The following is a 15,010-nucleotide window of genomic DNA, read 5'->3' on the forward strand; positions in this document are numbered from 1 at the left end:
CGTGACGATAATGCTACGAGACAGAAGAAGTCTTTTTTTAATACTTTTCTAGCCATTCATATCTACAGAGGTAGCAATCAAGCTGCGGACTGCGTAGCAAATCAGGCGCTGCAATGGGGCATTTCTTTTCTACCAAGATGAGGCCATTCCACTTAATCTTGATAGGATTTCCAAGAGTGATGTAGCCGGTATTCTGTTTCCAAGGCACTATTGACTTTCCTTGCATTATGCTTTCTAAACTTCACTTTGTACCTGAAAAAAAAAAAAAAAAAATAATTAACTAATGCATCTAAAAAAAAAAAGAGAGAGAGAAAAGATATTGATTGAATTTTTTTAAAAATTTATTAATGACTGCAGAATGATTTGACTCTCATTCCACCATATATCATATAGCTTCAGCTGCCTGGCATACCTCTAAAATTTAACTAGATACTATCTGTCCATGAAAGTAAAATATTTTTTATCACTCCAAGAACAATCAAGTCATTGGATGATTCGGTACAATACCAACTACAATTAAGTATATATTTGAACGTATAAGACCTGCAATGAATCATAAAGGTTGGATTGTTTCGGATCTTTGAAATATCTAAATAACAACTAAGATCCTATGATTTTTATTTTCTATTTTTAAAAAAAATAGAAATAGAAAGTAAATTTAATAACCATCTTTCTTTTTTTCCCCCAAAAAAACTTTTCTATTTCTAAAAAAATTGAATCTCACTTTTATTTCATTTTGAAGTAGAAACTATCCATTACACCTTTTCATGCTCAGCTCCTTTGCACCCTAACTCCCTCTCCACCGCAGCCGTTCGATGATCCACAACAATCTTTCGACGCTCCAATCTAACTGTCTATCTCTCTTTCTACTTTTCTTCTCTATGATGGATATGCTCTCACCTCCTTTAGATCTGATGTGTTACGAGTCTCACCGGATCCGCTACAATCCTATCTGTGCATACATATTCGGTTAGTACTTAGTAGTAGCTATCGACATTAATTTATCATAGAATATTTTTCTCAAACGGACGTTCTTGCTGACATCAAAGACAATAGCGGCATAGAATTTTTCCAGCCGTTTCTAGACGTTCAAAGAGGAAACGATCGCAGAAACAATACAAAACAGACACGCAAAAAGGTTGAGCCAGAAGTCAAACCGTTTTTCCGGACCAACAGGTTTCCATTATCACCTTCCCTCCTCCTCAAAGTACAAACACACGCCTACTCCTATATGTTAAATTCTCTCTCTATATATATTCCACTCTCGAAAACGGATAAAAATCCTTAATTCCTTCACCCCACCTCAAACCTCAACCTCAGCATCCCATCTTCCCATCCCTTTCCTCCTCATCCACCAAACCACCTTAGAGAGAGAGAGAGAGAGAGAGAGAGAGAGAGAGATGGAAACGGAAGCATTTCCCATTAGGTTTTACAGGGGCATAAGGCTGTACTGGCGCAGGAGGAAGTACCAGAGGGTGGATGGCACGGGCACCGGGAAGAAGGCTGTGAAGGTGACGAGATTTGGGTCCGGTCGAGGAGGGAACCGCCGGTTCTGGCGGATCCGGCCCATCTTCAGGATCCGGATTAAGATCCCGTCGCCGGTCCGGCTGCTGGTCCGGCTCAGGGACGCGTATGTGGACGCCATGCTGGGTTTGGCCGGGAAGGGGTCGGCCTTGGCGCTGCCCAATGGACCGGAGGCGCTCTGGGACAAGCGGATCCCCAAGAGCCGGCCGGTCCGACTCCAGGCGGGCAGCTACTTCGAGCAGAGGCTTATACTTGAGATCTACAAGTCCTTGGTGGCTTCTGGGGAGCTGACTGCCATTTCAAGTTAGAAGAAGAAGAAGAAGAGGAAGAAGAAGAAGCAGCTGGAGATCTCTCAAGTTCCTTAGTTGTGTTTCTTATTATATTTTCTTTTATATTTCTGTTTTTTTTTTTCCACCTTTTTCTTGTTTTTGTCCCCTTAGTGATTTGGTAATTAATTAAGCCCGAATAAGGCTGGGTGCAAAGCTAGAGGCGGACCATCTTAAGGTGATGAGGTCCCCTGCTGTGTAGGGATAAATGTATAAAGTTTCCTTTTGGTAATGCACACTTTTTGAAGTTTTTCTTCTCCTCTTAGAATTTCCCTACCGTCGGTGGCTTAGATAGAAGCTGAGTTTGGCAACAACGCTGATTCGTTCCATCACACCAAAATGGAATACGCGTAACGGTGTTTTAGTATTAAAAAAAATTGGTAAAGCTTTTTCATGGTTAGAAAATAAGCTAGAAACATACTTTCAACTTTGGCTACGTTCCCGGAAACTTTCAAGAGATCTCAAAGGCCTAAAGTTCACTTGGCTATCGGGCAGGCCGCCGCCCATCTTATGTCTGGTAGAAGGAAAAATATTGCCCTTGAAATCTCTGATTCTGAACCTCCCCCTAGTTTTGTGGCTGATCCGACAGTAAACAGTGACCCTCTACCTCTTCATCAACTATCTCTGGAAACCCTGGTTAGCTGCAAGAGTAGAAACTATAGAATTGTCTTTGATGATGGTGTTGCTACTAAAATGTATTAGATTCTACTTAACATGAAAGAAGAGAAAGCCAAGGCTACTTGCTCTTAGGTTTGTGGTTCGATTTCTTTTACCTTTCTCTTTTTTCTCCTTTTACCTTGAGGGTTTCTTGTCTCCAATATGCCTATCTTAATTTGGAATGTGAGGGGTCTTGGCGATCACGTTAAAAGAAGAGTGGTCAAGATTTGCTATGCTTTTCTGGATATTTTTTTGGTAGGTGTCAAGGAAACTAAATTAGATAGTACCTCTCCCAGTATCCTCCGCTCTATCTCGGAAGGATTGATTGATTCTTGGGTCTCTCTCGATGCTTCGGGTTCCGCCGGAGGAATTATGCTTGGTTGGAGCTCTGTGAGACATTCCCATTAGACAAGCTGTTCTTACCCTCTCTGCTTACCCTCTCTATTACCTCCTCATGGCTTGACCGAATGCTTAATAAACATTGGTGCTTCCTTGTGGTTTATGGGCCCACTGATCTAAATCTCAAAGCCTTCTTTTGGATTGAAATTCGTGATTTTCATTCTGCTTTCTCGGAATCTTTGCTTGCCGGGGGATCTCAATGCTGCTTGCCGTCTTCATGAGCGCAATGGTAACCCCCAATCAAGAGTTGTCACTTTTAGATTCTTGAATGTCATTCGTACTTTTGATCTTATTGACCTCTCCCGTAAGGGTAGGAGTTTTACTTGGAGAATAGAAGGGAGAATTCTATTCCTGCAAAAATTGATCGTTTTCTCCTAATTATAGAATGGCTTGATCTTTTCTTTTCAATTGTTGATGCAAAAATTCATCTCAAGATCGAAAGGCTGAAGTCGGATAGTGACGATAGGTTGATGGCGGCATGATGGCAGCAGTAAAACCTACAAAAAAAATCTCTGACTGGAGGTGGCTCCGATGGAGATCTTTTGATGCTCAAGTCAGTTTTCTACTCAACAGAGGGAGGAGCGAGTGTTTTAGGAGAGAGAAGATTGTGTATCTTGAGGTTTCTCTTTTGGCTTCTCTTTATAGATAGAGATTAGAAGTTGTTAGGCCTGAGCCTGTAGGCTATCAGAATAGACTGTCCGCCTACTATCTGGTTGCTAGTCGTGAGAGAGCACAGGATTGTCAGAGATTTTTGACTCCCAATAAATGTCCTCGAGAATCATGCCTACAATATCACCTCATGGCATGTGGGGAGGCCCATCTATTGATGGCACGGACTGATAAGCATGAGCTGAGAGTGTGGGAGAGGCTTACTTTACTCATGATTACTCTCATTTATTAATAGGATCATATGACGGGCCATAAAGAGGCTTGCTGGGGGTTCAATGGCTAGAGCTAAGAGTGGAGGCTGATGCTGGGATGTGGCCGAGGATTGATCGGCTGAGAGTTGGTTGGCAACCGATGCAGGGGCAAAGGCCACCATGGGGCTCAGAGGCCGAAGCTAAGGACGAATGTGTGGGATCAGAGGCTAAGATCGAGGATAAATATGTGGGTGCATTCTCTCCCTCTCTCTTCATCACTTTTTCTCTGTCCTCCATGTCTTCCTCTTTTTTATCATGATGTGATGTCCATGGTAGGATGGAATGAGAAAGGGAGGCAATTAATGCCTCTATCAGGTCCAAATGATCCACGATAATTCTCAAAGCATATGCATGGTGAGAAGAGCGGCCTGAAAATCTTCTATTCTCTGTCTTCGGTCAGTATAAAAATACCACCAATACTAGCCCCCCTACTTTCAAGTTCGAGTCAAAATTGAGTTGGATGAAGGGAGTACTCCAGGTGTGCTGAAGACGTGCCAAAAATTTTTTTCTTCCTCTTTCTTCTCTATTTCGAGAAAAGTTATTACATGCACCAGATACGTGGTTGGCAAATCATGGCATGCATCCTGTTTAGGCAACCCAGAGTAAATCCAAGGCACAGTTGGGTGCTAATAAGGCTCATTGGGAGCTAATTTTTAAGGTCAATCTGAGGCTCCTACGGTCCGATCGAAGACTGTCGATTTTTAAAATCGATCAAAGACTTTTTCGATGAGTTGATTAAAGGTCATTGATTTTTTAAAACCGATCAGAGGCTCCTTCGATAGGCCGATCAAAGGCCGTTGATTTTTTAAAATTGATAAGAGGCTCCTTCGATGGGCCATCAGAGACCATTGATTTTTTAAAATCGATCAGAGACTCCTTCAACAGGCCAGTCAAAAATCGTTGATTTTTTAAAGCCAATTAAAGGCTCTTTCGACAGGCCGATCAAATACCGCTAATTTTTTAAAGTCGATCAGCGGCTCCTTCGATAGGTCGATCATAGGTCGTTGATTTTTTTAAAGCTGATCAGAGGCTCATTAAATGGGCCAGTCAAAGGTCATTGATTTTTTAAAGCCGATTAGAGGCTCCTTCGATAGATCGATCCAAAATCGTTGACTTTTAAAGTCGATCAAAAGCTTCTTCGACTGATCGATTAAAGGCTGTTGATTTTTTAAAACTGATCAGAGGCTCCTTCGACCAAAGTCGTTGAAAAGGCCTTTCTTGTTTGAGGCACAAAAGGACCAACTAGTCTCTTCCCATTTTGGCGCTCGGGCATAAAAGGGCCAATCGGTCTCTCTCTGTCTAGGCCATCAACCTTCCTCATTTTTCCTATGGATCGATGAACAGACAAGACCCGTAGGTTTGAAATAAAAGTTTCTTATGGAAAAATATTTTTAGAAAACATTACTGATGGTATGCGTAGGGGTCTTCTTCCTTCGTGAAGACTTGCTTGGTTGGCCTTTTGGGGTTGGACTCATTCTGGTTGGCCTCCTTTTGGTCGGCCTCGTCAGATCTGCTTCCTCAGCTTTTTAGAGTCATTTTGGTCAACCTCATTCTGGTCGGCTTCCTTCTGGTTAGCCTCCTATTGGTCAGTCTCCTTCTGGTTGGCTTGCTATTGGTCGGCCTCGTCATGTCAGCTTCCTCAGCCTTTTAGTGTTGGCCTCTTTTTGGTCGGCCTCCTATTGGTTGGCCTCGTTAGGTTGGCTTCCTCAGCCTTCTGGTCGGCCTCCTTCTAGTTGGTCTCCTATTGGTTGGCCTCATCAGGTCGGCTTCCTCAGCCTTTTAGTCGATCTCTTTTTGGTCGGTCTCTTTTTTTCTCAATTTGGTCTTGATTTCTCCTCAGCTCGGATTTGATTTCTCCTCAACTTGAACTTGGCTTTTCCTTCAGCTCGGATTTGATTTCCCTCCTCGACTCCTGCGAGAAGAAAAAAAAAGGGGGAGAATAGTGATGAAAACATAAGAGTCTTTTACCATGAGTTTTTGTTTGAGAGCTTGTGAGTTTTGCTTGACTCCTTGTTATTCAGCTTGGCTTGATCTCTGCACCATCAGAGGGGTGCGTGGGCCAATGGGAGTCATAGAATCCCTCATTGGTCACCAATCTAGCCTCGATGCCAGCAGAAGCGTGCATGCACACGGAGGATGGCGGCGATCGAGGGAGAAGCACGTGGAGGCGGTGTCGGTCAAGGGAGAAGTGAGTGTCGAGGAGCCATCAATCGAAGGAGGGATGTGCACGTGTGTGAGAAAGGGTCGGGGCCGTCGAACTAGTGGGGCTCGATGCGCACGTGCGGGGGAGCAACCCACAACAACTAGCATTTAATGATTAAATATTCAAGAGAAATAACTTAAAATTTGAGGAGGAGCGCCAGAAGAATTTGAGGGCCGGGACTGGAGATTGTGGACAGAAGGGGCGACCATAGGATCCTTGGAGTTCAGGATGAACATCTCGGTAGCTGTGATGATGGCCTTGATGCGCTCCAGATTGAGCATGATAGCCCTCCCCCTCCCCAAAATCATCGAAGGATAGGATAGCGGGAGATCCAAGAGCCTCAGATCTTGGGCCAGAATGCTCGTCCGTCGCATGATCGAGTGCTTCCCCACCTCGAAGCACACCTGCCCAGAGTCTGATACCACCAGCCACGGTCGGTTCGGTGTGCCCTTCCGCCTGCCGATTGAATGCTGTAGTGTGGTGGCCGTTGGTTGGTTGCGGGGGCTTTCCTCCGACATCTCCCCTGGGGATGTCATCGCTGATCGGGTTCTATGGTTTGAGGGCATCGGTCTGGGGAGTTCCTTCACTTATGGTATCTTCTTTCAAATCGTATCAGCCTCGAAGTCAGAGAGGCATGGAGGATAAAAACCTTGGAGGCTGTGTTTGGTGCCGCCGATCTAACCTCGACGCTATTGGAGGAGTGTATGGATGTGCAAGGGATATGGAGCCACTTGCAGCAATTGTCGATCCAGCCTCGACGCCGTCGGAGGGGCGCGCAAGTGTGCGGGAGGTGTCATCCAGCAGGGGGTGCATGGAGGCAGAGTCAGTCGAAGGATGCATGTCGAGGATGCGTCGGTCGGAGAGCACATGCAGAGATGTCATCGATCAGAGGGGTGCAGGCCCACCGATTCGACCTTCATGCGGTTGGACGGGCACACAGGCGGCATCGAAAGGACTCGCCACTAGTAGAAGCATGCGCCCCAGGGAGTCAGAGACCACCGGGGTCACCAATCTGGCCTCGGTGTGGGCCAGGGAGGCCCACGACCACCCCCGACCCACGACCGCCAACCCGATGGGGCTAGGCACCGACAGAAGCATGCAGAAGGTGGGGGGCCATCGGTCCTTGCTTTGATGTCAGGAGAGGTCGCGGGGAGCGGCAAAGCTGGCCCGACCCTGGCACCGACGTAGGCATGCGTGCACGTGGGGAAGGCCAGTGACCATCGGTCTCTTTTCCTTCCTCTTCACTTCTTTTCTTCTCTTTTTTTCTTTCTTCTCTTTGCCCCCCATAGTTTTTTAATCTGAATGTTGATCCCCTGTGATCTCCTTCCCCATATGAATTCTGCCCAAAATTCAAATTTAAAATTTGAATATAGATATAGGAACAAGAGTGATTCAAAAATCGAGAGATTTCTTATCTTCCTTTTCTGAAAGTTGTGGTCTCCTTTCTTACTTGGAGCTTCCTTCCAGTTTTGAGGCCGATGAGGATGATCCCAAGGGGCTTTGACCAATGTCGGTCGATTTATAGATGGTTGGACCATCTGACTAATTTGAAGGTGGACGGTCGGCGAGGATGATCCCAGCATTGAAGCAGTGCGGTGATCTTTCATGGTATGGATATGTATTTCTTATGAGATACAAGTCTGAGATCTTTGAAAAATTCAAAAAATTTAGAAATAAAATAGAAAAATAAATAAAAAAATCTCTTAAGATTTTTTGATCAGATCGACAAGGAGAATACTTTAGTAAAAAATTTTTGAATTATCTTAAGGACAACGGTATAGTCTCACAATAGACTCCTCCTGGTATGCCTCAACCTAATGGGGTATCAAAGAGGAGGAACAGGATCCTATTGGATATGATCAAGTCTAGGATGAGTTTCATTGACTTACCTTTAAATCTTTGAAAACATGCCCTACTAATCGTGATTTACCTACTAACTAGGGTTTCCTCAAAATTCATTCCTACCACACCGTATGAGGTATCGAATGGTAAGAAATCGAATCTTGATCATCTTAAGATTTGAAAATGTCCAGCCTGTATCAAAAGATAAATGGCAGAAAGTTAGAGGCTAGGTCCATGAAAGCTTATTTTATAGAATATCCTATGGAGTCGTTAGGATACTACTTCTACTTTCCAAAAGATCGTAATATGATTATGAGTCGACACGCCACGTTCCTAAAAAAATAATTTATTTCGGATGGTGGCAATGGATGGTTGATTAAGCTCAAAGAGAAAGTTTCTAAAAAGCAACGAGTTAAGAAATTGGATGAACCTATTAATAATGAGCCAGTAGTTTCACCTCCACTTCATAGATCAAGTAGGATCTCCTATCTTTCTGAAAGGTACTTAGGTATGCTTTCTGAGAATGTAGAGAAAATGTTCCTTGTAGGAGATAAGCTAGGGTCATGGAGATGATCCTAAAATCTATGATAAGGCAATGTTAGACATCGATTTCGAGAAGTGGTTGAGTGCTATGAAGTCAGAAATTGATTCAATGCATTCGAATCGAACCAAGTATGAACCTTAGTGGATCTGCCAAAGGGTATAGTATCCATTGGGTGTAAATAGATCTATGAAAGAAAAATAGATGTAAATAATAAGATAGAGACCTATCTGCACATTACTTGCTATTGCAGCTTTCTATGATTATGAGATATGATAGATAGATGTGAAAATTGCATTCCTAAATAGATATCTTGAGGAAGATATCTATATACAGCAGCCTTTGGGTTTTACTTTTAGTAATGGAGATCACAAGATCTGCAAGCTGCAAAAATCTATTTATGGATTAAAGCAAGCTTTTCGGAGCTGGAACACTCATTTCAATAATACGATCAAATTATTTGATTTATCTAGAAATGTAGAGGAATCTTATATATACAAGAAGGTCAGTAGGAATGCTGTCACATTTCTCATACTGTAGGTGGATGATATCCTCTTTATTGGAAATGATATTTCTATGCTGACTTCGATCAAAAGATGATTATCTAAGAAATTCTCCATGAAAGACTTGAGGAAAGTATCTTATATTCTAAGAGTAAAGATCTATAGAGATAGATCTAAAAGAATACTTGGTCTGTTACAGAAAATTTACATAGAGAAAATGCTGAAGAGGTTCAGTATGGAGAACTTTAAAAGAAGACTTCTATCTCTTAGGTATGACATAACTCTCTCCAAGAAGATGTATCCAAACACAACTAAAGAGATAGAGCGCATGAGCAGGATCCCTTATGCTTCGACCATAGAGAGCCTCATGTATATCTTACTTTGTACTCGATCTGATATTGTCCTTGCTTTGAGTGTCACGAGTAGATATCAGTCGAATCCAAAAGAGGAACACTAGATAGCTGTGAAAAATATCCTTAAGTACTTAAGAAGAACTAAAGATTTATTCTTGATCTATGAAGAAGGGTTGGAATTGTGGGTTAAAGGATACACTGATTCAAACTTTATATCTGATCCTAATGATAGAAAGTCTACATCAAAAAATATGTTCATATGTAATAGAGAAGCCATTAGCTAGAAGAGTTTCAAACAACCTATTATTGCAGACTCAACGATGGAAGCTGAATATGTCACTGTCTCAGATGCTGCAAAGAAAATCTTCTAGTATAAGAAGTTTGTCGCAAAATTTGGAGTAATGATATCGCACCATAACAAAACACAGGTTATTAGCGACGAAAAATTTTCATCACTAATAATTGATTTTCATCGCTAATAATATTAGCGATAAAATTTTGATCGCTAATATTTCATCATAAATAATTCCGTCGTTGATAATATTTTATGATGAAAAAAATTCATGGCTAATAAAAGATGTTTGAGACGAATATTTTTCTTCATTAAAAAAAATTGATGAAAAAATTTAATCTAAAAAAAGGTATTTACGATGAAAAATTTTCGCCGTTATTATTTGCTAAAATTTTAGCGACGAAAATTTTTATCGCAAAAAACTATTTTTGCAATGAAAATAATTCATCACTATTAATTTAATAAAAAAATTATTAAAAAAAATTAAATAATATTAGCAATGAAAAAAATTCATCATAGATAAAATTAATTACGATGAATATTTTTATCATTGTTAATTATATATTTATTGATAAATTAAATTATGTTAGTAAAATATTTTTAGCGATGAATATTTTATCGAAAATAATTTCATCGCTATAATTTAGTAATATTTTTTTAAAAAAAAATTATGAATATATATTTTAAATTTATATATATAATATTTTTTATAAATTAAAAAAATAAAAATAAAAATTTACATAATAAACTAATAAATAAATTTTATTATTTTATTATATTAAATTAAAATTATAAGATATTTGAAATAAAAAAAAGTACATTAGTAAATCATCAAATATCAGCATCTGGAGAACAAGCTGGGGAGGATGGAGAGCACTCAACGAAGCTCGGATCGGCCTACTGCTGTCTCATCAGCTGTATCGTCTGCTCCATCTGTACCATCCACTCCATCATCTGAATCTGAAAGCGCTGATAGTCATCGACACGTGCAGCCAACTCTTGAGCTTGCTGTCGATCCTCGATAGCCTGCTGTCGATCCTCGACAGCCTGTCTCTGCACCTCCGTCAGTCGAGCCTCGTACGCAGAATGGATGGCCACCCTAGAGGTGCGTGATGATGAGGGAGCAGTGATCCCATACCCTAGACTCTTAACATAACAGGATCTCGTACCGAGCACCCGATCACAGATCTCATCATCTGTGGGTGCAGTCGAGCCCTCAAGAGTAGGCTGTAATCTAATTTCTATCATACGATCCTGAAAATTAAAATTATAGTTATTTTAATTTTATAATAAAAATCAGATTGTGAATGAAAAATAATTGAAAAACTTATAAAGAGCTCCTGGCTCCCCGTCGTCCACTCCTCCGACCGTCGCTAGTGGGTCCACCGGTAGATATCGATCCTATCAGGAAGCTCGCCACTCTCAGCATCTCTTTGTAATTTGAGAATTAATTAAAAAAAGTTTTAAATAACTAGAAAATTATATGCTAATTAAAAATTAAAAATTACCTACCATGTGCTCCATGTGACGAGCAAACGATCTCGAAGCCCCACAATACGGCACGATCTGTCTCGTTCGGTTCGCCATATTTTGGGCACATTGTCTCTGTAAAATTATCAATAAAATTAGTAGATAAAAAATTTAATTTAAGAATAAATAATTAAGTCATTAAACTATAAAAAAAAGTTTAGATGTATAATCTGATATGCCAGATCCTCGTACTGCCGGCATATAGTAGTCCAATCATTTATGGTGATGCTGTCATAGGGCTGCTGCCACGCTACCTCCTCCCCATGATCCTACACCACCCGATACCAATACTGATGCATGTGATGTCGATAGTCCTTGAAATGCAACGATAACTGAATATCGATGGCCCGCCTCATACGATCCTCCTTAAAATCAGTGATATCAAATATATCATGTCAATAATAAATATTAGAAGAATACTATGTAAATTAAATATTTATAATATATTTTATTTTATCTGTAAGTGGGTGTAGAAAATCTCTCTCTGAGCCGATGGAACGTGACGCCAATCAAAGAGCGTCACGGGGGCATAACTGTGGCATATGATGCCCAGCTCAGTCTGTCATGGGTCACACCATCTCCTAATGGGCTGGTGTAGCCAGTCGGTATCTCGATCTGAAGATGCTGTCCCGGGTGCTCGCATTTTCAATGCTCCAGAGTGAGGTTCTTCGATGGACCTCACCCTCACCTCACCATAGATGAGGACTCACTTGAAACAACAAGCTACCTCCTCCCCATGATCCTACACTACCCGATACCAATACTGATGCATGTGATGGTGATAGTCCTTGAAATGCAACGATAATTGAATATCGGTGGCTCGCCTCATACGATCCTCCTCAAAATCAGTGATATCAAATATATTCTGTCAATAATAAATATTAAAAGAATACTATGTAAATTAAATATTCATAATATATTTTATTTTACCTGTAAGTGGGTGTAGAAAATCTCTCTCTGAGCTGATGGAACGTGACGCCAATCGAAGAGCATCACGGGGGCATAACTGTGGCATATGATGCCCAGCTTAGTCTGCCATGGGTCACACCATCTCCTAATGGGCTGGTGTAGCCAGCCGGTATCTCGATCCGAAGATGCTGTCCCGGGTGCTCGCATTTCAATGCTCTAGAACGAGGTTCTTCGATGGACCTCACCCTCGCCTCACCATCGATGAGGACTCACTTGAAACAACAATAAATAAATCATTAGTATGATCTAAATAAAAGAATCAAATTTTATTATATATAAAGTGTAATAGTTAATACTACTGGGAGCCGCTTCACTGGGACCTGCCGATGCAGGACCCTCTGATAGTGAAGCCGATGCGGCAATGGAGATCGGTGGAGGTGCCTCAACCTCTAAGCCATCTATAGGGAGCTATGAACGCGAACATCATCGTCTGTCTCCTGGTGCCATATCTATAGAAATTGAGATATAAATAAATATAATATTAAATAATAATAGTAAAAATTAAATAATATTCTAATGAATACAATTATATCGCATACCATTATTGGAAGACAAAATTGAATGAAGAATATAGATCTACTCATCAATATTCGTTTCTTCCTCGATGTGTAGATCCTCGTCCGAATCACAGTAATCGATATATGTGTCATCTTCTATCTCATCATTATTTATGAACTGATCGTCATCCTCCGACTCATCAAGATTAAATACAAAATCAGCTTCAACTTCGTTGGATGGAAGATCAGCCCTATTCAAAGGTGCCATTACAAGTTCTTTATTAATCAAAAGCTCGGCTAATATTTGTTCTTCTTGCTGAAAAGCTTTCTCTTCATATAAATCTGAATTTTTATTTATCTCTAATCGAGTTGGTATGTTATATACGTTTCTAGGTGTTATTTTTTATACAATATATCAATTACCTTGATACTTAGATCTTTCAAATATATTACTTGTTTCGCTTGAGTTGCTAATATATACGGCTTATTTTGGTACCATGTTCGTGCAAGATTTACACTGATAGATTATGAATTGATATGAATACCGATCTTTTTATTACTAATATCCCACCATTCATATTGAAATAAAAATACAGAATTACTGGACCCATACTTCAGTTCTATGATATCTACTAGTACATCATAATAATCAATTTTTTCTTTTCCTTCATATCCTGTTGTAGCAATTTACTATTCTGAGTCCGTCGTTGCATCTCTAGCTTCCTTGTGTGAAATCTCATTCTTCCAATGATACAGGATGTGTAGTGATTAATCCTTCGATCGGGACCACATGCTAAATAATGTAACTCATTGGTCGCACTCACTTCTTTATTGAAATACTTATATTTCATCTACATCATAAGATAAAAAATTATGTTGGTTTAAATAATATTATTTATAAGTAAATAAATAATGTATCACTAATGTAACTTATAAGATCACCAAATCATTTTATAAATTTTTTTCTATGTCGATCATCGGCATCCATATTATTCTCTCTACATAGTATACTCTTGTGCTCACTACAAGAAGTTATAATTTTTAATTTTATATCGACATAAAATTTTTTTTAAAAATTAAATAATATGGTAAAATGATACTTACTCAATAAAATCTTCAATTTTTTCATAATTATTTAGAATGTAAAAGTATGCTTTGGATAGCTCATTCACGTCTATAAATTCATATCTCCTTGCACCAGTAGGTCGAACCGTTTGTTTAAATATAGACAACATCGATTTGTTGTCACCCCATTGACGGTCTGTGTTACGATCTGCATGATTGAATCTTATTTTGATATCGTCAAGATACATCAAGCAGAATGTGACACACTCAGTAGCTACATTGCTTCCGCTATAGACCATTCAGGCCTTGCTTTATTGTGCATATTTTTTTAAGGTGCACAAGAATCTACAAACAAAAATAAATTTAAATTTTAGAAATATATTTATATCTTATAATTGATATAATAAAGTACATATAATTTTTTTACCTTTCAATAGGATACATTCATCGATAATATATCAGTCCGGTCAAAAGAGCTTCCTTTGGAAGATGAACAACCAGATATACCATAACATCAAAAAATGATGGAGAATTTTTTTTTTAACTTACAAAGAATGAGTACAATATCCTTCTCTGATCTCTTAAGTAAGTTAATCTTCAATTTTCGGCAACACAGTTCTCGGAAGAACACTTCCAGTTCAATCATTGCAGTTTGACCATCACCACCCAAATAACCACGCATGACTACAGGAAGCAAACATTGTATCATCACATGGGAGTCATGACTTTTCATGCCAGAAATATTGCCAACATTATTTCCAACACACCACGATACGTTTGAAGCGTATGCATCAGGAAACTTTATGATTTTGAACTATCCACAGAAATTTTTTTTTCCTCTCCAAACAGTGAATAACATACGGATGGCATAAAAAATCTCTGACCTCGATGAACTAAATGCAACTCCAACTGAATTCTCATTTTCTGCAAATTAAAGCAAGCTTTTGTACCATCTTTTATTTTTTCTAGAATATTCAATACAGTACCGATGATATTATCACAAATATTCTTTTCAATGTGTATTATATCCAGATTATGATGAAGTAGTAGCTGCTTCTAATACGGTAGTTCGAAAAAGATGCTTCGCTTCGTTCAATTCAGCTCAGCTTCAGTATGCTTCTGCTTGCAAATACCCGATATCTTTCAAATTGGATGTTTCCAATGACTTCAAGTTGTTCTAAAATTTTTACTCCACTTAACTCCTTAGGTGGCAGACGTCGATCAGACTTACCATCAAAATATTGATTATAACAGGTCCTCCAAGAATGATTAGCAGGAAGAAACCGTCGATGACCCATGAAACATATTTTTCATCCATACTTTAAATATAAAGAGGATGCATCCCTATTGCATATTGGACATGCAAGATATCCTTTGGTGCTCCATCCA

The 15,010-nt window shown here is 39.7% G+C and overlaps 2 protein-coding genes across 2 annotated transcripts; one reads left to right on the forward strand and one right to left on the reverse strand.

The window, feature by feature from the left end:
* Window positions 1-1,263: 1,263 nt before the first annotated feature.
* Window positions 1,264-2,097, forward strand: LOC105047082 (uncharacterized). The gene has a single exon (XM_010925876.3). It carries the CDS (start codon window positions 1,401-1,403, stop codon window positions 1,830-1,832), a length of 432 nt encoding a protein of 143 aa, XP_010924178.1. The 5' UTR covers window positions 1,264-1,400; the 3' UTR covers window positions 1,833-2,097.
* A 4,054-nt stretch (window positions 2,098-6,151) lies between these two features.
* LOC140858737 (magnesium transporter MRS2-3-like) lies at window positions 6,152-6,565 on the reverse strand. The gene has a single exon (XM_073260043.1). The coding sequence runs from the start codon at window positions 6,563-6,565 to the stop codon at window positions 6,152-6,154; it is 414 nt and encodes a 137-aa protein (XP_073116144.1).
* Window positions 6,566-15,010: the final 8,445 nt, after the last annotated feature.

This window comes from Elaeis guineensis, chromosome 6 (genome assembly GCF_000442705.2).
Source record: "Elaeis guineensis isolate ETL-2024a chromosome 6, EG11, whole genome shotgun sequence".
In the NCBI taxonomy this organism is placed as follows: Eukaryota; Viridiplantae; Streptophyta; class Magnoliopsida; order Arecales; family Arecaceae; genus Elaeis; species Elaeis guineensis.